Raw genomic sequence first — 24,755 nt, 5'->3', positions numbered from 1 at the left:
ATCAACGGCGGCGTTGCTTTTGCGGCTCCACGTCGGCACCAGCTGCGGGGCAAGATGGAGGCGCTGATTTTGGTAGGAGCCGGAGGGGCTTAGAGCTGCTGCGGTGCCCAGACGGGCGGGTAGTCAGGGTTTAGCCGACTGGGAGCGGGGAGAAAGGGGAGTTCCGGGTAATCGTCGGGGACAGAAGGTTCTGCAGGCTGGTGTAATAAGTGTATGGCCTAGTGCAGGACCTAAAGCCTCGGTTGAGAGTGGGAGCCCTTCCGGGGAGAAAACATAGAGTCCGTAAAAAGTTAAAGGGAGCACATGGTGTCCTTAGCATTCCCTAGGATTATAAGTGTACTGGATTGGGGTCCCTCAAGGTCCTTCTCATTCTTAGCATTGTGGATGATATTCTGACTTGAATTTACGCAAACCTTCCTACTTGCCCCGAAACTGTAAATTTAGAACATAGTTGTGTGGTCAACACAAAACTGGTTGTTTTGAATTTGTGTGTCCATTGATAACTACCTGGCACTTTCCTTCAAAAAAAAACCCACTTCGATTTCCTGTTAATCCCTATTACATAGGTATGCCATGATAAAGACTCAGCGTTCTGTCAGAGTTCTGGAGTATTAGAGTTAGCATGGATCATGGAATATTTTCTCAGACTCTGTTCTCTCTTTTCCCTCCTCTTTACAGTTAGGATTCCTGCCCTTGTGGGAATGGAACTCAGGATCTCTTCCATAGTAGGGAAGCCTCTACCACTGTGCTACATCCCCAACCATAGGAATTTTTATTATAGGACCTAGGATGCTAATTTCTCTCTCTGGAGAATCGTGGTGGCTAAAGAGGTTTATTTGCCCTCTAGTTCATTTCATCCTTTTTTGCTAATTCAAACAACATAGTTATTACTCCTTCTTTAGAATTGGACTAGAGCATTTCTCTTAAAAGTGCTTATCTGGCTTTCAGAAAGGGTGTGTGTGCCCGTGTGCTCGCAGGTATAAGAATTCCACCCCCTTTCCTTAATTTGATCTTTAGGCATCTTTCTAAAGAAGCTTTTTTGTCTTTTATTTTCCTTCAGATTTCATACATATATACACACAGATCCTTATCACTAAAAGGGAAAATAGGTTTTTTAAAAAACATATTTTTTTAGTTATACATAGACACAATATCTTTCTTGTTTATTCATTTTTATGTGGTGCTGAGGATTGAACTTAGTGCTTCACATGGAACCCAGTGCTTCACATGTGCAAGGCAAGCGCTCTGCCACTGAGCCACAACCCCAGGAATAATAGGTTTTAGTTTCCCTATTTCAAAGTGTCACAGAAAATTTCTACTTATCATATGGGTTGGTTAAGTTTAGGTAAAGAGCTTAAAAATTGAGTAATTCTAAGTATTGTCTATCAGGGAATTAATGAGTATTCTAACCCAGGGGCACTTTACTACTGAGCTACATCCTTTGCCCTTTTTATTTTTTATTTTGAGAGAGTCTTGCTAAGTGGCTGAGGCTGGCCTTGAACTTTTAATCCTGTCTCAGCCTTCTGAGTTGCTGGGATTACAGGCGTGTAACACCCTGCCTGGCAGTTAATGAGTTCTCTTAACCCAGGTAACAGACTAAAATAGATTCTAGGAAATTGGTTTCTTTGGAAGTTTTTAGATTGTTTCATACATATATTTAAAAAGGAGTCTCCTTAAAGTCCAAGAAATGAGGAAGATGATGTCTGGGGAGTCTTTTTTTTTTTTGGTATTGGAGATTGAAACAAAGGGCACTGGGGGCTGAGGATTTAGCTCAGCTGGTAGCGTGCTTGCTTCACATGCACAAGGCCCTGGGTTCAATCCCTAGCACTGCCAAAAACCAAAACAAAACCAAAAACCTGAAACCAAGGAGCACTTAACCACTGAGCCACATTCCAAGCCCATTTTTAATTTTTAGCCAGGGTCTTGCTGAGTTACTTTAGGTCTCACTGATTTGTTGAGGCTGGTCTTGAACTTGCAGTCTTCCTACCTCAGCCTCCTGGGCTACTGCACCACCTGGCTTGTGGAGCCCCCCCCCCCTTTTTTTTTTAGTTTTAAGTGGACACAATATTTTATATTTATGTTGTGCTGAGGATCGAACTCAGTGCCTCAAGCATGCTAGACGAGCCCTCTACCACTGAGCCACAACCCCAGCCCTAGAGCCATTTTTTTAAAAAAATATTTTTTAGTTATAAATGGATCTTTTATCTTATTTATTTATATGCAGTGCTGAGGATCCAACCCAGGGCCTCACACATGCCAAGCAAGTGCTCTACCACTGAGCCACAACTCCAGCCCCATGTGGAACCCTTTTTAACAATGAGTTTGTGTGCAATGGTGATTCGGCTGGACCTTTGGAGAAATCTGATCAAAATATATTCTTTTGAATTTGAGCAAAATGTGAAAATCTGTCATATTTTCTCTTCCCTAGTTTTGTATCTGCTTCTCTCTTATTCCTTCCATTTAATCTGTGTCTAAGATGCTGCATTTGAAGATCCTTGCTAACTTGGTCAGGTACCCCTGAACTTTGTTTAAAAACCATACAGGAGCCGGGGCAGTAGCATACGCCTGTAATCTCAGTGGCTCTGGAGGCTGAGGCAGGAGGATTGAGAGTTCAAAGCCAGCTTCAGCAGTTTAGGGAGGTGTTAAGCAACTCAGTGAGACCCTGTCTCTAATAAAATACAAATAGGGGTAGGGATGTGGCTCAGTGGTTGAGTGCCCCTGAGTTCAATCCCCAGTACCAAAAAAAAAATACTGATTCTTTGTCATCAGGAACCTATATAATGGAGTTAGGGGAAACCAAGGTATAGGGAAAAGAACTTAATAAAGGAAGTTCCTTTGTAAAAACTTGGATTAGATTTTGATTTCCTTATCCTCCCAGACCAAGTCTCTTTCTGATGCTACTGTAGGTTTTCTCATTGGGACCTTTACATTCTTTCAATATGCAGAATTGTCCTTTCAATCATCTGTTATATAAAGCTTTTCTTGGGGACCAAGAAAAAGTACCAGCATGTATCAGTTCTAATTTTTATGCTGATCTTTGATTTGGGATATTAAACCAGGTACCTTTCTTCCCCTGTATCATCTCTATTCAACATTTTTTTTTCTCTTTACAATTTAACTTTAATTTGGACTCCAGTTAAGAATTTGTGTTCATTTTCCACTAATCCAGCCTTTCTTGACTGGAATTCTGAGAGAAGATTAAGCCCTACTGCCCTAAGGCATCCATTGCGTATAACCAATCAACTTCTCTATATCCACCATGGCATTATTTTGTACCATTCTTGGGATAAATGAGGAAACTTTTTATTACTTAAATATTATTATGTATTTGGTGATTCAGATGAAGAGTCTCAGTTGAGAATCAAGTAATTTTTCCTAGATCCCTACTTCTCACTCCCCTGACATACTGGCCCACAAAATTCAGCTCCATCTGATTTAGAATCACCTTTTCTCACTGCTCCTTTTTCTCTCATTTCCTTGTATTTTTACTCAGTAGTACATCCTGATTTTTGTCTTCATCTTCATTAGTATTTCAAAAGTACAAGGGATTCCTGGATCTCACCTTAGATCTCTACTGAGCTAAAGAGTTTACTGTATTGGCCCAGTGCAGTGGTCATGCCTGTAATCCCAGCCACTCAAGAGGCTGAGATAAGAGGATCGAGAATTCAAAGGCAGCCTCAGCAATGGTGAGGCACTTAGCAACTCACTGAGACCCTGTCTCTAAATAAAATACAAAATAGGGCTGGGGATGTGGCTCAGTGGTTTTGTGCCCCTGAGTTCAATCCCTAATAAGAAGAAAAAAAAAAAAAAGTTTACTGAGATACTATTTAACAAGTCACTCCTTAGGGAGGGTAGACTCCTAAAATACTTTGGGTTCCTACTCTTACATTTCTATTTGCTGATTCGACAAGACCTCTGGAGATATCTGATCAAAATGCATTCTTCTCACTTATACAAGGCATAGACAAGTTGTAGGATGTTGAGAAAGGAAGGGTAAGATGGACTGGGTCAAGAAATTGCTGGGCGCTGGGTGTGTGGTGGTGCATGCCTGTAATCCCAAGGGCTTGGAAGGCTGAGACAAGAGGATCGAGAGTTCAAAGCCAATCTCAGCAATTTAGGCACTAAACAACTTAGTGAGACCCTGTCTCTAAATAAAATACAAAATAGGGCTGAGGATGTGGCTCTGTGGTCAGGTGCCCCTGAGTTCAGTCATTAGATGCCCCTGAGTTCAGTCCCCGGTTCAGAAAAAAGAAAAAAAAAAAAAAAAGAAAGAAAGAAATTGCTGGGCGCTGTGGTGCATGTCTGTAATTCCAGCAGCCAGGGAGGCTAAGGCAGGATGTTCAAAGCCAGCCTCAGCAACTTAGCAAGGCCCTAAGCAACTTAGCAAGACCTGTCTCCAAAGAAAATGTAAAAAAAGAGCTGGAGATGTAGCTCAGTGGTTAAGCATTGCTGAGTTCAATCCCTGCTCCCCACCCCCCCCCCCCAAAAAAAAAAGAATAGAAAAAAATAACCATCAAAATTTGCTCTGAGGGCTGGGTCTGTGGTTCAGTGGTAGAGCACTTGCCTGGCACATGTGAGGCACTGGTTCAATCCTCAGCACCATATAAAAATAAAATAAAGGTATTGTGTCAATCTACCACTAAAAAATACATATAAAAATTTTGCTCTGATTATGGAAATTTCTAAATAACAATAGGTTCTCTTTTTTTAGGTACTTGACAGTAGGTCACATTTCTTAAATAATACAGCCCAAGCTTTCAAACAGATTTGTCTTATCTTTTTGAGGTCTCCTTGTAGTCTCTAAGGAAAAAGACCCTTTCATCTCTTTCAGTTACCAGGGGCTTAATAATAATGCTCTTCAGCCTGCATCTTTGGACTCAGCTTTCTCTCTCCTGCTATTTCTTCTGGTTCTCCCTTTTTTAGTTGAAGGGAGAGGAAGTTCTGCAGGTCACCATTCTCCATTAATAACCTATGGAAGCCAGGTGCAGTGGTCCACACCTGTAACGCTGGTGGCTCTGGAGTCTGAGGCAAGAGTTCAAAGCCAGCCTCAGCAACAGTGAGGCGCTAAGCAACTCAGTGAGACCCTGTCTCTAAATAAAATACAAAGTAGGGCTGGGGATGTGGCTCAGTGGTTGAGTGCCCCTGAGTTCAATGCCTGATACCAAAAATAAATAAATAAATAAATAAATAACCTATGGAATCTTGCTGGGCATGGTGATGCATACCTGAGATTCCAGCAACTTGGAAGGCTGAGGCAAGGAGTATCACAAGTTCAAAGCCAATCTCAGCAATTTAGGGAGACCCTAAGCAATTCAATGGAACCTTGTCTCAAAAGAAAAAAAAAAGACAGGGGAATGTGGCTCAGTGGTTAAGTGCTCTGGGTTCAATCCCCATTACCAAAAAAACAAAAACAACCCACATGAAATCTTAAAGATAATCACCTACCCCTTCCTTCCTCCTTTACCTTTCCCCCCCTCAAAGCTGAATTACTCCAGTAGTTTAGATTCTTAAATCTTTGTACATGGGTTTCATTTTTCCTAATCCTCTCTGGATTCCCATTCTATCTATTTTTCCAGTGCTTTACAGACCAGGCTCTAACTCTGTCCTTTCTCTCTCCTTAATAACTTTACTCTAAAACAATGACCAAGTCCCAGGTTCTAAGCCTCACTAAAAAAATCAGGCCACTCTAAGTGCACAAGGATGTGCATATACATGGAAGAAGAAACTATACAGAATACATCAATGACTCTTAAAGGTTGATATTGCTCCATGGCCCTTGCTTCCTGAATCATCTTAATGAGGCTTTTGTTAAATTCTTTTGGCACTAACAGTAGAGGTACTTGGCCTAAATGCCCCCTCCCCCTGCTTTGGGCAAAGGTATCAATTACATTAAGCCCCCAAAGCACTCCCATCTCATTCCTGGCAGTCCCCTGTGCCCCTCTTCCAGCTGCGTCCTTGCTGGTGCCTGGCCCCTCCATTTCGTTAGGAGAAGCAATCTCCTCATTCCTGTGCTGTGGAGATATATTTCTCAGCTAGGGCTCGAGCAGTGCCAGCACTGCCCCCGGTGAGGTCCCTGGCAGCCATAAAAATTTTTATTGTGATTATGTTGGTGTCGGGGTGTCCATCTGGGTTATTGCACACCTAGTTTAATTGATTGAAGTTTAATTTATTGACACTTCAAATTAAATGATCAGAATAAACTGTGCTGTTACTCTGGCCGGCTTGTTTTAATGGTTGATTGCTGGAAGCAGACCTTGGCTTGAACTAAAACCCCCAAAGAGCAATTGACGCTGCTTCTAACTCTCCCCATGTCTTGCCCTCCAAGAAGACCTCGTTATAGATTTCCGACGTATTTATATATATTTTTTCCCTCTCCTTCACAGTAGTGGGAAAGAGTTGGTCCCTGGCAAAGTATAAATTATATCAAAGGTCTAGGGGAGCTGTCACATGGTCAGAAGAAGAGGAGGGGCCCTCTGAGAAGAAAACCAGACCCTTGAGAAGCCAGGTCCTCCCTGGGAGGCAAAAGATGAGTGCAATTATTTGGATATTTGAGGAGCCTACTGTTAGGTTTAGGATCTTTTTTAGCACCAGCGATTGAATGCAGGGATGCTTAACCACTGGGCCACAACCACAGCCCCTTTTTTTAATTATTAGTTTTTTGTTTTGAGACAGGATCTTGCTAAGTTGCTTAGGACCTCACTAAGTTGCTGAGGCTGGATTTGAACTTGTGATCCTCCTGTCTCAGCCTCCCAAGTCACTGGGATTACAGGCATGGACACCACATCTGGCTAGGGTCTTTTTCATGTAGATTCTTGCTTCTCTTTCTTACTTTACTGCATTGATGTGGCCCGTGGCTTGGTTAGAGTCAGGATATTGACAAGATCACTAGTGAAAGGGGAACTGGAGGAGGCAAATAAAAGATGGAATAGTAATAATAAAGTGTCAGTACCTACCCACCCACTTAAATGCTGGAGTAATTAGGAAGAGGGAAGGCAGTGTGCCCCTGGGGCAGCTGATGAAGATGGATTGGGAGGCTGAGTCCGTTTACATTATGAGATGCCTGCACTAGCAAGGGCCCTCTTACAATTTGCCTCTCCTGCTTATGGACAGAATGGCTTTCTCACATCAGATTATTAGAAGGATCTCTCCTGTCCTTAGATTTACTAGCCTCTTTGACTTATGCTGGTGTTTGACCTCCCCTCCTCTTCAGGAAGTCCTTCCTGTTGTGTAACCTAAGTCATATATGCTGCAGAGGAAGCCTGTTTCCTCTTTGATTTGGCCTCTTTTTTTTTTCTCCCCACTCTCTATCAGTTTAGATGTCCCCATCCATAACCAATTTTTCTGGATAGTTCTGACAGTGAATTTTCTCCAACTCCTTTTCTATTGTGTAGTTTTTAGAGAGAGACTAAAACCGGAGAGGAGAGCAATTCTGCCTTAGGGGTTGATTTGGGGGTGTAAATAGACTGAAAAATAAACACAGGCTGTCAATTCAATCTTTCAGAGACTAACATTGTTTTTAGGAGCAGATGGTGGGGGCAGTGGGTTAATCACGATACAAATTATGACCAAGAATGCATCAGAAATGAATCTAGCTCCATTTGCCTGTTTTCTTTGCTGAGTGATATTTAAGGGAGGGCTTCTGAATTACCAAACTGGGGCAGCAGGAAGTTCTAATACTGCTCTCAGGCCTCAGATGTGGAATATAGTCTAATTTCAGCTTGTTCAATTCATCTCTCTTCCCATCAGTGCTGCATCATTGTCCCTCATTTCTGTGAATCTTTCACTTTCATGATGGTTGAAGAGTCGGGGACTGTGTGACCAACCACTAGGAAAATTTCTACAGCAGAAAGCCTTTCAGAGTTTTAAGAAAGGACCCAAGATTTTGCATTCCTGAAGAGTTTGAGGCTTGGTCATCTTCATCCCGTAGATTTCACAGTTAGCAGACTCGGCCGTTGACCGCCGGAGGGGTGTGGCGCCGGCCTCTACTCCCCCTGCTGGCTGTGTTAGTTTTCTCAGCCTCATTCATTTCTGAAGGCCACACCTGTTTATTGAATTCATTAACTTGTGAGAGGCAACAGGCCTAATTTATAAAAGGATCAATCATTTCCCCATTTTTTTCTCCTTCTCCACATTATTGTATTATCTTCAGAGACAAACGTGTTTAATTCTCAACCCACATCTGTGAACTTGAAATCATAAGTTCGTGAGTGTGTATTTTGCTGGGAGCAAGGTCCATAGATTTCACCAGCTTATGAAGGGGGAAGGGAGCCTGCAGTTACTCAAAAAAGGTATTAACCTTAACTGATCTAGGTCAAGCCTCTTACTTCTCCCATGAGGAAGGTGTTTTGGAGAAAAAGGGAGAATTTGAGTATGGCTGATCAAGAATGTAATACAAGGATCCTAGGAATTTAGAGACATTTTCTCCAGTATTGGCAGAACTCTTGGTGACTTGGCTTGCCACGTTTTGGATCTGTGTTGGCTAGGAAGATTCTTTCTAGTTGTCTTCTTGCCATCAGTTCTGCCTAAGACATGTGTTTAGTGTCTTCTTTATAACCAATATTTGGTCTCATGTCAGCCAGGGAATGTTCTGAGGTACCTGTGGCTCCTATTCTAAAGCTCTGCTTTGTTTCCCTTCATGCTGGGGATGGAACCCAGGGCCTTTCTGGCACTCAGCCACTGAGCTGTATCCCCAACCACTGAGATAGATCCCCAGCCCCTGAACTGTGCCTCTTGACTCTAACTGCATGTCCTTGTCAAAGCCCTTAGCTAATTCTTCTGAAGTCCAGGCTTGTGGCTTGCAGATTGGAGCCCTCAGCCCCAAAGGAGCTTTTAATTGGAAAAATGTTGGCACAGAATCAGGGAGCAAAAATACCCAATTTTGCCATGTGCAGCTGGGAGTGGTATCTAGGAATTTTTCCTTTGAGTTTTTACTATCTTGGTTTTATTTTATAAATAGGATTGAGAGAAGAGCATCTTCTAGTTTCTGATTGGTTGAAACCCATTGCCAAACCATGGTATACCCTTTCAGTGTGGCCCTAAGAATTTCTCTTTAAGAAATGAAGAACTGGGCTGGGGATGTGGCTCAAACAGTAGTGCGCTCGCCTGGCATGCATGCAGCCCAGGTTCGATCCTCAGCACCACATACAAACAAAGATGTTGTGTCTGCCGAAAACTAAAAAATAAATATTAAAGATTCTCTCTCTCTCTCTTAAAAAAATAAATAAATCTTCAAAAAAAAAAAAAAAAAGAAAAGAAATGAAGAACTTTCCAGGAATCACAACCAGATTCTTAACTTGTTGCTCTTTTGGTTTTATGGATAACATATTCTACCTCCATGAAGGGTTTTTGATTTTGCCCCCTTAGTCACAGCTCCCAAATATTCTATCAATCTGCCCTAAACACCATTCCTCTAGTCTTTTGGTGGCATATCAAGATATATCGAGTGTTACACCCCAAAGTATTCTCTTACTTTTTTTTTTTTTTAATCTTTATTTGTATGTGGTGCTGAGGATCGAACCCGGGCCGTACACATGCCAGGCGAGCACGCTACTGCTTTAGCCACATCCCCAGCCTCTTCTCTTACTATATAAAACTATATAAACAGAGTAACTCAGTGATTTTTAAAAATCCATCTTTACTAGTTTCACTTAAAAGACACACAAATATAGAGGTTTTTTATTTGTTTGTTTGTTTGTTTTTTTAACCCGGGGATTGAACAACTGAGGGGCACTTGCCCACTGAGCCGCATCCTGAGCCCTATTTCCTATTTTATTTAGAGACAGGGTCTCACTGAGTTGCTTAGCACCTTGATTTTGCTGAGGCTGGCTTTGAACTCCTGTCTCAGCCTCCTGCCGCTGGGATTACAGGTCTTTACACCGCTTTTATCCAGAGCTGCCTTTTAAATACTTTTGCTAATGACTCTAGTCCTGAGCAAGCTGCAGGTCATCCAGAGGCCCACAGGGGGCAGCACTAGAATGACCCCACCCCCACCCCACCGCCTACAGTCCTAAGTGTGCAGAGGGAGAGGGTTCTGGAAGACAGTGTTTTTCATCAGGTTTCAGAAGCCCTTTATAGAGATTGAAGACACATTTGCAGCAGCCTCATTTGTTAATTTTATGGTGTTTTCAGCTGTCCTGAGCAGAGCATTCTAGTTTTCTTGATCATAAAAACATGCATGAAAATCTGTCCTACAAACCAGTCTGCCTGTACACCATTTCCAGGCACCATTAGCATTTGAGGTGAAGTTCTGTTATACACTCAGGCTGTGGCTCTCTGAAAGTCAGTGCATCACAGAACTTTGTCTCGAAAGCTTTCTAGCAGCTACCCATTTGGGGAGTGGGAGGGAAGAATAGACCTTTTAAGTCCTTTGAATATGGGCCTAAGCTTGTAGGATCTTTCTTAACAACAGCATTTAATATGCTACAAGGTCAAGCCTAGTCCATTGTCTAGGAAGCCCATTTCTCAGTAGCTGGGAGTTATTTATAAACTTGCCCTTTGCTAAAACTTAAAATGAAATTACATTATCAGTAATGGCTTCTGGGGCCTTTAAACTGGTTGGTTTTATGGCATGAGGGGAACTCCTGGCCCTCCCCATTCCTGAAAGGTAAAGGCCCCGGGCTGAAGTGGAACCGGCTGCAGTCAGGAGGTGGCAGGAGAAGTAAAGAAGCTGCTGCTGGCTCCAGCGGAAGTAGAATAGAAATGTCAAGCAGCATTGAAGTTCTAATGCATTTCTAGCTATTTTGAGTGTGATTCTTCTTTGGAAGTTTGAACTAGCCAGCTTTTCTGTCATGCCTTCTTTCTTCTTCCAGAGCTCTAATACATTGAATCTGGACCTTGTCCGTGCCTTCCTCAGCCAATCTTTATGCTGCCCGGGAAGACCCAGTGTCTCTCTTTTAAGCAGGTATTCTAGGAAGCCAGTGAAAAGAGCAGAAACAGAATCCAGGGAATGTTCTTCTCTCTTTGCCAGCATAACTGTTTAGGCACTGATACTACTTTGGCCACAAGAACATTGACTTTCACAGTTGGCTTGTGGCTAATAGGGCTTTTCTTTTCTTTGTATTCCTGTACCTTCTAAGTATACCAGATTCTGTGCCTGCAAGAACCAGTCACCTATGCCTGAATAAGGTCCAGGTTAAACTAGTGGGCTTTTCTCTAAGTTGCAGTGAATGGATAGAGGGACAAAGCCAAGGATCTTCAGGGAAAACGGTTGCAGGAAAAAATGATTTCTTCTAAACTTCCTTCTTTTGGACTTCTTTGTTTCCATTAAGGAAACTCATTTCACTGAGTGTGGTGGTACATGTCTGAAAACCCAGCTGCTCTGGAGACTGAGGCAGGAAGATAGCAGGTTTGAGGCCAGCCTGGGCATCTTAGTGAGACCCTGTCTCAAAATATGAGAAAAATAAAAAGGTCTGGGAATGTACCTCTGTGGTACAATGCTCCTGGGTTATATCCCTGGTACTGAGAGGGGAAAATAAAGAAAAACACTGGTTGCAATGGCACGCTCCTGTAATCCCGGTGACTCAGGAGGCTGGGGCAGGAGGATCGCAAAGTTTGAGACCAACCCCAGCAACTTAGTGAGGCCCTAATGACTTAGCAATACCCTGTCTCAAAATAAAAAAAATCAAAAGGATTAGGATGTGGCTCAGCGGTTAAATGCCCCTGGGTTCAATCCCTGGTACCAAAAAAAAGAAAAAAGAAAGAAGGAAACTCATTCTCAATTCACTGACAGGGAAATCCTTTATTGTCTCCCTCTTGGTGAATCTAGGAGCTAAGTTGCTATGGAACAGAGGCTGCATTAATGCATTAATGGGGAAATCTTTGTATGGGAAGATCTTTGAGGAGCTAGGTAGGAGTTAGGAAAGCTGCTTCTGTTTGTGACCTTAATTTAGATTAGACTCTAGAGGACTTCCCTCTACTAGACAACAGTTTCCTGGTTGGAGACAGAAGTTCCTTCTACCTTGTTTATTCCAGAGTGCAGTTTATGGGGGGCAGCTCTAAGGATTGCTTGTCAGAGGAGAGGTAAGGTCAGTAGTAATATCACCCCAAATGGTCACAGTAGAAAAATCCACTTATATGCAGAAATCTAATTATAAGAAATCCTTTAGAGCTGGGGTTGTTGCTTAGTGGTGGAGTGCTTACCTCACATGTGTGAGGCACTGAGTTCCATTCTCAGCATCACATACAAATAAATAAGTAAAGGTCCATTGATACCTTAAAATATATATATATTTTTTTTTTCTTAGAGCCTTTTTTTTTAAATTTTTTATTGTTGGTTGTTCAAAACATTACATAGTTCTTGATATATCATATTTCACACTTTGATTCAAGTGGGTTATGAACTCCCATTTTTACCCCATATACAGATTGCAGAATCACATCAGTTACACATCCATTGATTTACATATTGCCATACTAGTGTCTGTTGTGTTCTGCTGCCTTTCCTATTCTCTACTATCCCCCCTCCCCTCCCCTCCCCTCCCCTCTTCTCTCTCTACCCCCTCTACTGTCATTCATTTGTCCCCCTTGTATTATTTTTCCCTTTCCCCTCACTACCTCTTATATGTACTTTTGTATAACCCTGAGGGTCTCCTTCCATTTCCATGCAATTTCCCTTCTCTCTCCCTTTCCCTCCCTTAAAATATATTTTTAAAACTTCCCTTAGATGCTCACTACATCATGAAAATTTGTTTTCGGGCTAGGGATATAGCTCAGTTGGTAGAGTGCTTGCCTTGCATGCACAAGCCCTCAGGGTTCCATCCCCAGCACCCCAAAAAATTTTTTTTAAAAATCAAAATTATTTTCTCCATGATTGAACAAATTCTGAGTTTAGTATATGTCAGGCATTGTTCTGGACACTCAGATAAATCAGTGAACAAAACCAAAAAAACAAATTGCTGTCCTCAAGAATTCAAGTTGTGAAAGTTGACATTTCTTATCACCCTTTACTCCTGTTCTTAGCCTCCCCTCCCCCTCCGGAACTCTGTTGGTTTCTCACGGGGACACCTACACCTCCTGGACCCTCATGAGCCAGTTGACCTTTGTAGAACGTGTAGTTTCTGAATCCTTGGGTATAATTTTTTTCTCCTCACCCTTGGGTCTTTGTTCAACATGGCCTTAGAGAATGTGTTGGAGGACTAGGGGTTTTGCTTAGTAAGACCAGGAAAGGAGCAAAACAGCAGCCCCATTTCATAGCGCAGGGATCCCAGTGGTAAGTAGTGTTGATTGCCAAGTCAAGGAATGTGCCCTAGCAAATGCCTTCTGTACAGGTACCACTGCTTTCCCTGTCCTCCCCCTTTCCCCTCCCCTAGTAAGCTAATTAGAAGAGAGTGACCCCAGCCACTGCGGCTTTTTGTCTTTCTGTGCTCTCTTCACTGAACTGCAACAGCTGCAACCAGCCCACCACTGAGCTTTTGCAAAGAGGTATATTTGCAGTTGATGAAGGGAATTAAATGTAACCCTTTAGACTGAGGCTGGGATTCCCTTATGAGAGCCAATATTCTTTTTTTATTTTTCGGTGCTGGGGATGGAACCCAGGACCTCAGGCAGGCTAAGCACATTTTCTACCACTGAGCTCATAATCCCCAGCCCCTCGGTTTGATTCTTGATAGTGAAAGAAAATTCCCCTCTTGCTTACTACCTCCAGTCCCCAGGGTGTTTCTCAAATCTTCTTACGACCCCCAAAATTCAGATTGGTTTTTGTCTTAGCAAGTTAAGTAGTAGTGACTAGGATATAGCGGGGGAATTGGGCTTGGTAGGAGAGTTTTGGGGCTGTGTCTGTCTCTCTGGGCTGCGTTCAGAATTGGTGTGTGTGTGCGCACGTGCATGCACATAAACACTTATTTTCTTCTATTCAGTGTGTGGGTGGTTTAGGGAAGGCTTGCTTTATGCCTCTGCATTGCTACTGCATTGGGACTGCAGACACTTCCAAGTGTACTAGGGCATTCAATCCTATTTTCAGATGGCCTCATGCAATGCCTATTAATTAATCTGGTCACATTCCATACCCACCTGTGTGGGAGACCAGGGAGGGATGGTAATTTGGAAAATAACTGTACCATAGTGTTTGGAAATAACAGCATGACCTACCTTGACTGAGCTCTCTGTGAGTCAGATGCTTCCTCTGTCGCTGCCTTGGAGTCCTTTGTTGAAATGCTCCCTCCCCCAGGTCATTCACTGCTTGATCATTCTCAGTGGGAAATGTCAAAATCTAACTGTGTCAGGGAAGGGGACATATAGAGTCACCTCTGTAACCCCTTACAGCCCCAGTGTGACTAGGGAAAGTTATCTGGGGTGCCAGTGGTGATGGGAGCCTTCAGGACTGAAGGTGTGTTCGTATCTCCTCAGGAACCCTCCCTGTATACTGTCAAAGCCATCCTGATTCTGGACAATGATGGAGACCGACTTTTTGCTAAGGTGAGATTCCCTTTCAAATTAGTTTAGGAGCAGGACAAAGACATTGCGAGCTTGGAATCTTGAAGACTGGCCCTACTAACTCATATTCTTTGATAGTGATAGTATCATTTTGAGAATCTTCCATCTCCCCTTGACATTTCCAGATAAAACCTCAGTTTTCTTTGGGCTCTAGCTACACTGCTTTTCTACTTGCTGTCCTCAGACTTTGACCTCCACTGTTACCCGCATCAGAGCTGGGAGAAGCATTGGAACATTGGTTCCTGATCAGAGCAGTGTCTAGATGTTAGAAGCACTCTACCCATGTACATCATTCCTACCTCCTTCCCTCCCACCCTGTCACCTGCTTGGATTTACCCAGGGGATTGTTTTGTGGTTTCAACTCTAGATTTACAGGACTCACCAAGCTTCTTACCTCTTGCCTTCCCAGTATGGTGTTTTTAACTTTGGATCTTTTGAAAGAGAGGAGAAAGGACACCCCTCTCTTCCCTCCATATTCTCCCCCTCCTGTAGAAATTTCTTCTGTCCCTGGTGTATTAACTCCGGGCAAGCATAGCATAAATCAATCAGCAGGTAGAGATTAGTTTAGAATTCACCAGCTGTTCCTCCCTGTAATTGGATGTAACTATGCAGGACACCTTTTGAAACAGTTATCCAGTTACTAAATGCCAGACCTGTCATAGGTCTTCAGCTGACTGCGACGGATTAGCCCCTAAAGAGCAGAACGATTTAGCAGCCTGCATCTCCGCCCCCTTGCCAGGGAGAGCCTGGGAATAGGTTCAGCAATGTGCTAGACTGCCCCCTGCTTCTCTTAGTTTGCAGAAAGGAAAGCTGAGACTTGAGAGAGACCACAGGGCAGGGCTCCCCATGCTGTGGAGGAGGGTTTTACAGTCTTTCCTCATTCCTCAGCTTCATACAGTGAGGGAGTGTCTGAGGAAGGGTCTGAGGAAGAGTTCTGCCTTCTAGTCTTTGTTTTCTCTGGCATGGCTGCCTGACAGGGCAGCTCCCCAGAAGCACTTGGTGGGAACGGTCTTAGGAGAGCTCTCCTAAAATGCAGATAGAAGCAGGACCTCATCTCCAGGTGTGGTGGCACATACTTTTAATTTCAGTGACTCAGGAGGCCAAGGCAGGAGGATCACAAATTTGAGGCCAGTCTTACCAATTTAGTGAGGCCATAAGCAACTTAGTGAGACCCTATCTCAAAATAAAAACATAAAAGGGCTGGTTATTTCAGCTGGTTATTCAACTCAGTGGTTAAGTGCCCCTGGGTTCAATCCCTGGTACAAAACAAACAAACAAAAAACGCAGGCCTCATTATAGGTCTGGTAGACCTTTGCCCACCGTTTTAGAAATGTGAAGTGGGATTGCTTATTGCAGGGTTCTTTAATTCTTTCTTTAAATTTGATTACTCACTGCTCATTCTCTGCCTCAGTAGCCCTTCCTTCTCCACGTCATTATTTCTCCCTTACCCTCTGCCTTGAAGGAGAGAAATCCAAGATCCCAGGGCGAGCATAGTCACTAATCATTCTGGGCTCCCAGCTCTAATGACCCAACCCTGTCTCCTTTCCCTCTGACCAGTACTATGACGACACCTACCCCAGTGTCAAGGAGCAAAAGGCCTTTGAAAAGAATATTTTCAACAAGACCCATCGGACTGACAGTAGGTCATTTTCCTTTCACTACTCCCTCTGTTGGGGGCGAACCATGGTGGGAAGGGGGTGGCAGCAGGACTGCGGGAAAAAGGATAAAATGACTGCCTCCTTTTTCTTTTTCACCTCCTCCCCTCATATAATAAACTCTTCAGAAATGTAATGGGGAGGTGAGTGTACCTCACGCGGGAATACCGTGCTGGAAGGTTGGCTGTTAGCTACCTGTCTAGTCCCTGGATTTATGAGCCTCACTTGACAAATTTAACTGCAGCTCTGCTTATTGTACCGCATCCATTAGGGCAGGTAAATGGAAGTCTGTAAAGGTGACCGCTCTGCATTTTCACCTCCGAAGGATCGACTAGTATCCTGTCTCATATACAAGGAGGGAAATAAGTTTAGTGGGTAGGAGTGGGGGAGGGAGGTTAGAGAGAAGATACAATTTAGAGTCCCCCAGTTTAAATTTCCCTTCTGATACCACCCCAAAAGAATAGGTCAGTTTAAGTCTCTGGAGGTCATTAGAGCCTGCCTTACCTTGGCCCCAAACAACTGGATACCAGGAGTTCAGGTAACTCCTACTTCCTCATCTCAGGCCACTCCCTGTTTCCGCCTTTCTCCCCCCAGGTGAAATTGCCCTCTTGGAAGGCCTGACGGTGGTGTATAAAAGCAGTATCGATCTCTATTTCTATGTGATTGGCAGCTCCTATGAAAATGAGGTGAGAATCCCCAGTCCTTTTTACTATCTTTGATCCACTTCCTAAACCACAGGCAGGACGTAGCCGCATGTTTTGGGCTTAGGAGAGCCACATTCCTCTGGCTTCTGACAGGACTAACCAAGGGGTCAGAGATCTCCACCATGGCTCCACAAATGAATCTGCCTAGAAAGGAAGTTTTCCCACTTTCTTAATTCCATATAGAAGGCACAGTGTGTGTGTATGTATGTGTATATATATATTTTATAATACAGGTTTTAATATCCTTCCCTGCACAGTGTTTTTTAAGATGGATTTCTGAGATATGGTCAAGGTTGGGGTCGGGACGCTGGGTCCTCTGTGAATGGTGCATACCCGACTGAGCTTGAGCTAGGAACAGATATTCTGGGTCATGCTGAAGCTATACAGTATGAATGGGTCATTGGATGAAGTCATACAGTGTGAATGGGACTATGGGTGAGATCCTAGCCTGCTTCCTATATTCAGGAAAAACCATTTATGTCAAGTAATAGCAACTTCCATAAGAGTAGATAAGGGCTGGGGTTGTGGCTCAGTGGTAGAGCACTTGTCTTGCACTCTTGAGGCACTGGGTTTGATCCTTAGCACCACATAAAATAAAGATATTGTGTCCACCTAAAAAAACTAAAAAATAAATATTTGCGGGGGGAAAGGATAGGTAAAAATAAGCCCCCAGATAATTTTTAGCAAAAGTCAAAGTTTGAGAGACGCGGAGGGCTAGGATTGTGGCTCAGTGGTAGAGCGCTCACCTAGCACATGTGAGGTCCTGGTTTCGATTCTCAGCACCTCATAAAAATAAATAGATTTAAAAAAAAGTTTGAGAGATGCACCCCTTACTGAGCTCTTATTGCTGCGAGTGCTTTGTTAAGTACATTGTTATTTAAACCTTGCAGTGCTTCTGTGAGTCTTAGGTGTCAGTGCCTTTGTTTTACCAATGAGGAAACCAAACCATGAGGAACCATAAAATTATTTGTTTGTGGCCATTGTCAAAGCTACAAAAGTGGCAGTTTCATATGGTTCAACGAAATAATTCTGTCAGGGTCATATGTATAGGAAATGGTTCAGCCGGGGTTTAAACCCAGTTCTGTCTGACTTAAAAGCCCGTGCTTGGGCTGAGGGTACACTCATTTGGTGGAGTGTGCACTGAGCATGCTCAGGGCCCTGGATTGGATTCCCAGCACCATAGGGGCAAAAAGAAGGACATGCTCTTTCCAGTAGCTATGCTGTCTTTCTCTGACCTTAGCAGTGATTTTTCTCTGTACTTAAGACATCAGATAACACATATACAATTAGTAAAGATATGTGGAGGACTCGGGCTGTGGCTCAGTGGTAGAGTGCCTGCTTAGCATGTGTGAGGCACTGGGTTCAATCCTTAGCACCACATAAAAAAAATACATAAATAAGATAAAGTTATTTTTTAAAAAAAGATATGTGGAGGACTACAACAGGAAAATTCTATTTAAACTTCTGGCTAAAGAGGCCTCAAATTGTGGAATGGTGTGGCAGAATTCACTCCTGTGAGAAACCATACGTCCTCTTCCTGTGTTGTATTCACTTCTACCTTATGTTTCTGGTCCTTTTAGAAAGCCCATGTATTTTGATGGTTAATGAATTGGAGGGTTTTGCTTTTGGGGAGCAGTTTGTAGGGCCCTGATCCTTCTCTTTCTCCCTCTGTCTCTCAACAGTTGATGCTTATGGCTGTTCTGAATTGCCTCTTTGACTCCTTGAGCCAGATGCTGAGGTAAGCAGCCATTCTTACTGTTGGTTTGGGAGAGAAAGTAGCTATTCTTCAGGCCCAAGGATTTGAGGGGGATCAGCAGAGGCTCCAGGGACTCAATTTAGTTTAAGAAGTGGTCTTATTATTTCAGAGTAACTCACACTGAGGGGGAGGACTGGATGGAGAGCATGTCCCTCCCATGGAGTAATTCTCCTGAGGATGGGGATTCTCCTACTGGTCCCCAGTGGCTCTGTCAGAGTTCTCAGCCCCTCCTGATGCGTCATTCTCCGAGGCTCTGAGGCATCATTCTTTGCATTAGAAGCAGGCAAAGGGCAAGCATAAGGAAGTATCCCATGTGAAACATTCATACCTTGGGAATGGAGGCGGCACTCCCAAGTTTCTACCTCTAGCCCTTAATTTTCCCCCTCTGTAGAACAGGAATAATGTGCTCTTTACCCTCTCCTCCCTTTCCATCTCCTCACTAGTCCTCTGTTCTCCATGTCGATGGGCAAGAGAAGAGACATAAGATACTTTTCCTGAAAACACCCAGGGCTCTGAACTTCATTCCCCCAGCAGCTCCCAAGTGAACCCAGTACAGACAGCATCCGGAACAGAACAGCAGGCGCTCTCAGCCCCACAAAATCAGCAGGGCAAATGGCTCAGGTTTCCTCAGGAAGGGGATGATTTATTTTTCAGCCAGGTGAATGAATAGACTTCATTTCGGGTAATCTAGTGAAAGAGTCAAACTGACGGATGTGACAGGCCACATGCACCAACCACCGGATCTGCAGCTGGTGGATATGGACCCTGATTGTTCTTAGCCCCCTTGTTGGGATTCTTTTCTGAGCCTGAGCAGAGCTGGTAAAGGAGGGGGGAGGATGGGATGCAGAGCGAGCTGTAGGAGGTTTGGCAGAGCTTGAGTGCAGATAGGGTTTGTATTCAACCCCTTCCCACCTCCCACCACCTCCAGATTTTTAGCTGTGTTTGTTTCCTTTTTTCCTACCTACTGATGTCTGTGTTTATAAGCAATGTCATGAACAACATCATAGTAGGAAAACATCACGTAGGAAAAAAATTATATATCTAAGCTGGTCTCAGTGGCTTGTGCCGGTAATCCCAGCAACTCAGGAGGCTGAGGCTGAAGTATTTCAGGTTCAAGTCAGCCTTGGCAATTTAGTGAGACCAGGGCTTGGCACAGCAGTTCCAGAGACAGAGGCAGGAGGATCGTAAGTTCAAAGCCAGCCTCAGCAAAAGCAAGGCACTAAGCAACTCAGCAAGACCCTGTCTCTAAATAAAATACAATAAAGGGCTGGGGATGTGGCTCAGAGGTAAAGTGCCTCTGAGTTCAATCCTCAATACCAAAAAAGAAAAGAAAAGAAAGAAACAATAGCTCTGGATAATCAGCCTATTATTCACACTCTTTTTTGACATTCCTGATTCTTACTCAGCATACAAAAATAGGAAAAGGGTTAGAGGAAATTAGGTTGGCTAAAAAGTTCTTCATCTTATTCACCTCTTTATGTGCTTGTTGGACATATTTATTAGTATAGTTTGGGATCCCTATCCAGACAATGTCCTAGGATTCTATCACACAGGACTGGTTTTTCTCTTCTTTGGGGGATTCAGGAAAAATGTAGAAAAGCGAGCTCTGCTGGAGAACATGGAGGGGCTCTTCTTGGCTGTGGATGAAATCGTAGATGGAGGGTGAGTTCTCTGACCTGCCTGGATCTGGGATGGTTGGGTGGCTTGCTCTTCTTCTAAGTCAAGTGGGCTAAGTGGTCAGAATTCTGTCCCCATAGTATGTTGGTCCACTAGGACAGAGTGAACATGCTAGGCATCCTGGTGTACTTCCCAGCTACTCAGGAGACAGGCAGGAGTGCAGGTTCAAGAGCAGTCTTAGGCTGGGCAATGTGGCACATGCCTGTAATCCTAGCGGCTCAGGGGACTGAGGCAGGAGGATTGAGAGTTCAAAACCAGCCTCAGCAAAATAAAATACAAAATAGGGTGGGGATGTGGCTCTGTGGTTGAGTGCCCCCGTGTTCAATCCCCGGTACCAAAAGAAAAAAAAAAAAAAAAAAAGCCTTGGAACTCAGACCTTGTTTCAAAAGTAAAAAATAAAAAGGGCTGAGAGGGGACTGGGGATATAGCTCAGCGGGTAGAGTGCTTGCTTCACATGCACAAGGCCCTGGGTTCAATCCCCAACACCATACACATACACAAAAGGGCTGGGAGGCCTGGTGTGCTGGCACATGCCTATATTCTAGTGACTCAGGAGATGGATGCAGGAGGATTGACAGTTCAAGGCCAGTGCTGGAAACCTAGTGAGACCCTATCTCAAAATTAAAAAGTAAGAAGGGCTGGGGATGTAGCTCATGGTAGAGCACCCCTGGGTTCAATCACAACACATATCCCAAAGTGAACAGTGGTCTCTTTTTTGTCTCTGTAGGGTGATACTAGAGAGTGATCCCCAGCAAGTTGTACACCGGGTGGCATTAAGGGTAAGCAGCAGCAATGTATTTTCCTGTTATCCCCCTCCCCCAAATCTATCCACAAACACCCTCCAGAGCCAGACCAACCGAATGTGTCTAAGGGTCTGGGCTGATAGCATACATACAACTTTTGTCCCTCCTTCCTATCTTAGGAAGGAAGGGAAGCAAAGGAACTTATTTCTTCCCCTAACATGATACCTAGCATCTCATGTTGTCTTTGTACAAAGTAAACATTTAATGTATTGCATGAATGATGAAATAAAAGAAACTTTAATATTCATAGTTCTGAAACTTGAGGTTGACTTATTTCCTCTTTGAAGATAGATCTGAGACAGAGGAGTGTCTTTCTTGCCTTTTAAAGTCTTATGTAACAAGGTGTGGTGGCTCACGCCTGTAATTCCAGTGGATTGGGAGCTGAGGCAGGAGAACCACAAGTTTGAGGCCAGCCTCAATTATTTAGCAAGGCCCTAAGCAACTTGGCAAAGCCCTGTCTCAAAATAAAAAATCGAAAGGGCTGGGGATCCCCTGGGTTCAATTCCTGGGAGCCCCCCCCCCCAAAAAAAAAAAAAAACCACACACACACAAAAAAAAACATTAAAGTCTTAACATAACTGAGAGTACTACCTCTCCATCAAGAAGTACTTATTTACCGGGCATGGTGGTGCATGCCTATAATCCCAGTGGCTCAGGAGGCTGAGGCAGGAGGATCTCAAGTTCAAAGCCAGTCTCAGCAAGGCCCTAAGCAACTCAATAGTACCCTATCTCAAAAAATAAAAAGGGCTAGGGCTGTGGCTCAGTGCCTAAGCACCCCTGGGTTCAATCCCCATTACCAAAAAAAGGTTCTGTTCATCAGAACCTCAGTCCTCTTTGGTACTAGTGATATCAGAACGGGGCCTCTGAGTCCGCTACAAAAGGCTGCAAGTCTGCTATGGGGATCATGGTGGGTAGGAGAGCCTACCTGCAAATTGAGGGGGTGCTATGATGTCTGAACAAAGCAAATCTCCCCATTCACAGAATGTCCCAGCTCTGACCTCCATAGAGTGAAGGCTGACAGTGCCGGGTAATGGGAAATCTTCTCCCTTAACTGCCGTGGGCTCCATTTGCATAGTTTAATCTTCTCCTCTAACATATGTCTCTATGTGGCAAGAGAGAGGGTCCCCCACCACCAACTCCCCCCTTCCCCTTCTCAGGCTGCTGTTGCAGCAGTTTATTTCTTCAAATTAACATGCTGTCGTTACCCATCAGGCCTTGCGGGATCCATTAAACTATCCCTGGCTCCCCCTCATCCTTTCCCCAGCGATATTGATATTCAGGGAAGGTCTTCTCTGACTAGGGAATCAGGTCCCCACCCCCCGAGTTGAGGGAGTTGAGGATCAGATAACCTGCTGATTACTCGAAATGGAATAAATCTTTTAAGAAGTCTTGCCTTAAAATGGAGGATGGATGAAATGACCCTTTTGTATTTATGGTCCCTCTGGCCAAGTAAAATTGTGGCTGTACTAGAAGGGACTGAGAAGTTTAGGGCTCCTGCCTTTTGCTTCAGTTTAAAAGACCACCTCTTCCTATCCACTGCCAGCCTCCAACCTAAATGCTTCTCTGTGCCACAGGGTGAAGATGTCCCCTTAACGGAGCAGACCGTGTCTCAGGTATGACTTTCTCTCTTCCTCTCCAGATGGATGGGGTCACTAAAGAGGAATAGTAGTCCATCCCAGTTTGCCAAGTCTGATGAGACTGGAGATCTTCCCTGGTTCCCTCTTATTCCGGAGAACTGAAACTCACACAGCCCTGTGCTCCCCACCCCCCTCCCAACTCCTCTTCCAGTTGCATGTGAGCAGTGGCTGTCAGCCCTCCTCAGTACCCTTCAAACCCTCCCTGCCTGATGCCTCATTCAGTGATTTATTCCCCAGCAGAGGCTTGCCTTAAGCAGATGGTCTGTGTGCGTGTGTGTGCACACTCTCTTTCTCTTATTATTCAAATGAAGGCTGGAAATGCATATTCTAGGATATACAAGTTTTGCAGATCCATCCTGCTACCTTGACTGCAGATAGATTGTCTACCTGATTCAGGGGCCAAGGGAGGGGTTGTTTTTTACCCACTAGAAATCCTCCCTAAGGAGTTCATCTGGATGTATGACCTCTTCTTTTTAACATATGTCCAGTAACCCCCAGTTTTTTTTCTTTCCTCCCAGGTATACCTCTTCTCTCTTCATCCTCCCAGTGGATTTGAATTTTGGGGGAATTTCCCAAACTGACAATCCTCTAGGGCCTTAGAGACTTCTTCCTATTCCTCTACCTTTGGGGATTTTCTATTCCTCATTCTTCTAAGGACGGGGAAGGCAAGTGACGAGAAGGAGAGCCCTGCCCCCTTCCCACCCTGCCCCTCAGCAAGTCTCCCTCAGTGCTGCCCTTGTCTCTGCAGGTGCTTCAATCAGCTAAAGAACAGATCAAGTGGTCACTCCTCCGGTGAAGACCCCGTGCCTGGCTCCTCGCCCCCCTCAAAACTCTGCATGTCTGCTGTGATTTCTCATCCAGGCCCAAACCGGTGCTCTCAGGGTCATCTCCCGGATTATAAGGGATCCTTAAATCTCCATCCTGTCTGGGGTTGCCCCTCCCCCAGTACACTTCTCTCTCCTCAGTCTTGCTAGGAGTAAAGCTCCAAGCAGATTTGGATGCAGAGCAGAGGAAACATCCTCTTTCCTTCTAGACTGGATTTTGGTCCATGCTCTCCTGCCCCCATATTTTGTCTACTCCTTTGCCCTTCGCTGTAGCTACAGTCCAGATCAAAGCAGGAGAAAGAATGTGCTGAGTGTTTTCTTCCCTTTGCCTTTACCAGGCCTTGTCCCAACAGCCCATATGTCCAGCAAGGGTAGAGGTAGGAGGAGAATTCCTTTCCATATTATGAGTGAGGTTGGGGATGGGCAGGGATGTGTCCAGTCTCAGTCTCAGCTCCACTTACTGGCCTCAGCCTTTTTCCCCCCATTTCTTCTTACTGCCCTGTCCTTTGCCTTGGAAAAGTGATTGGAGGCAGCTTATAGGAGTGGCAAAAACAGTGAGTTAAATGTTATGGAGTGGGCTTATAAAGTTCATTCTCCACCCTGATCCTGGCATGCAGCTTTAAAACTGCTGTGGTCTGTGAGTGGTCATTCTGGGGAGGTCCATCTCTTGATCTGCAACATTAATTCTCCATCTTTACTACCCATGGGCCTTTTACCTGGTTTATCCTCTCTGCCCCAGAGCAAAGCCAGTCCCTGGAACAAAATTCCATTCTAGTCTTGGGAAGAAGAGTTTTTGCTCAGAACTGGGGAAGGAGGGGGACTTTCAACTGGGCCCTTGAGGTGATTGGTCCCCTCAGCTCCCAACATGTATTTTGTCATCTGCCTTGGGTCTGCAATCTGCTGCTTAACCCTGTTCTTCCTTTGCCTCAGCCTTACATGAAAGCAGTAGGTCTGGTCTCTTTCCCTCCCTATGTGGCCAGGAGAGGTCACTTTCCTTTGGGGTTTGGGTTTCCCCAGGAGGATAAGAGAATGGATCATCCACTCTTGGGTCTAATTTTTCCCCTGACCCAAAACTTCTTCCCCACAAAAAGATAACCTTCCTGAGACTTAAACATTCTGTCCCATCCACTACCTGCCAGTACTCCAACACTGAAGTGGGGCAGACAACTGGGCATATTTAAGGGGCATCTTGGTGTAAGAGATGTACAGTCAGGAGATGGCCACCTTCCTATGCTGCTCTGTGAGGAATAAAACATTTCTTTTTCCAAA

General features: G+C 44.3%; 1 protein-coding gene across 2 annotated transcripts; it reads left to right on the top strand.

Annotated features, from left to right (window-relative positions):
* On the top strand, nt 1-24,755 carry Copz1 (COPI coat complex subunit zeta 1). Of its 2 annotated transcripts, XM_027949768.2 has the most exons (9): nt 1-72; nt 14,344-14,412; nt 15,988-16,069; nt 16,680-16,771; nt 18,472-18,527; nt 20,130-20,207; nt 20,950-21,001; nt 22,600-22,638; nt 23,411-24,755. In XM_027949768.2, exons 1-9 carry the CDS (start codon nt 55-57, stop codon nt 23,456-23,458), a joined length of 534 nt encoding a protein of 177 aa, XP_027805569.1. In that variant the 5' UTR covers nt 1-54; the 3' UTR covers nt 23,459-24,755. The 2 variants fall into 2 exon arrangements, with proteins under 2 accessions (XP_027805569.1, XP_027805568.1); XM_027949767.2 differs by lacking the exon at nt 1-72 and having other exon boundaries at nt 14,302-14,412.

The sequence above is a fragment of the Marmota flaviventris genome, chromosome 3 (genome assembly GCF_047511675.1).
Source record: "Marmota flaviventris isolate mMarFla1 chromosome 3, mMarFla1.hap1, whole genome shotgun sequence".
NCBI classification, from domain to species: domain Eukaryota; kingdom Metazoa; phylum Chordata; class Mammalia; order Rodentia; family Sciuridae; genus Marmota; species Marmota flaviventris.
The sequence above is the reverse complement of the archived record's forward strand: the minus strand, read 5'-3'. Positions and strand labels throughout refer to the sequence as shown.

Coding starts and splice junctions, on each gene's coding strand:
- Copz1 (XM_027949767.2), top strand. CDS start 14,302: ATGGGAGCCTTCAGGACTGAAGGTGTGTTCGTATCTCCTCAGGAACCC. Junction 16,070..16,679: donor CAAGACCCATCGGACTGACA/GTAGGTCATTTT, acceptor TTCTCCCCCCAG/GTGAAATTGCCCTCTTGGAA. Junction 22,639..23,410: donor CGGAGCAGACCGTGTCTCAG/GTATGACTTTCT, acceptor TTGTCTCTGCAG/GTGCTTCAATCAGCTAAAGA.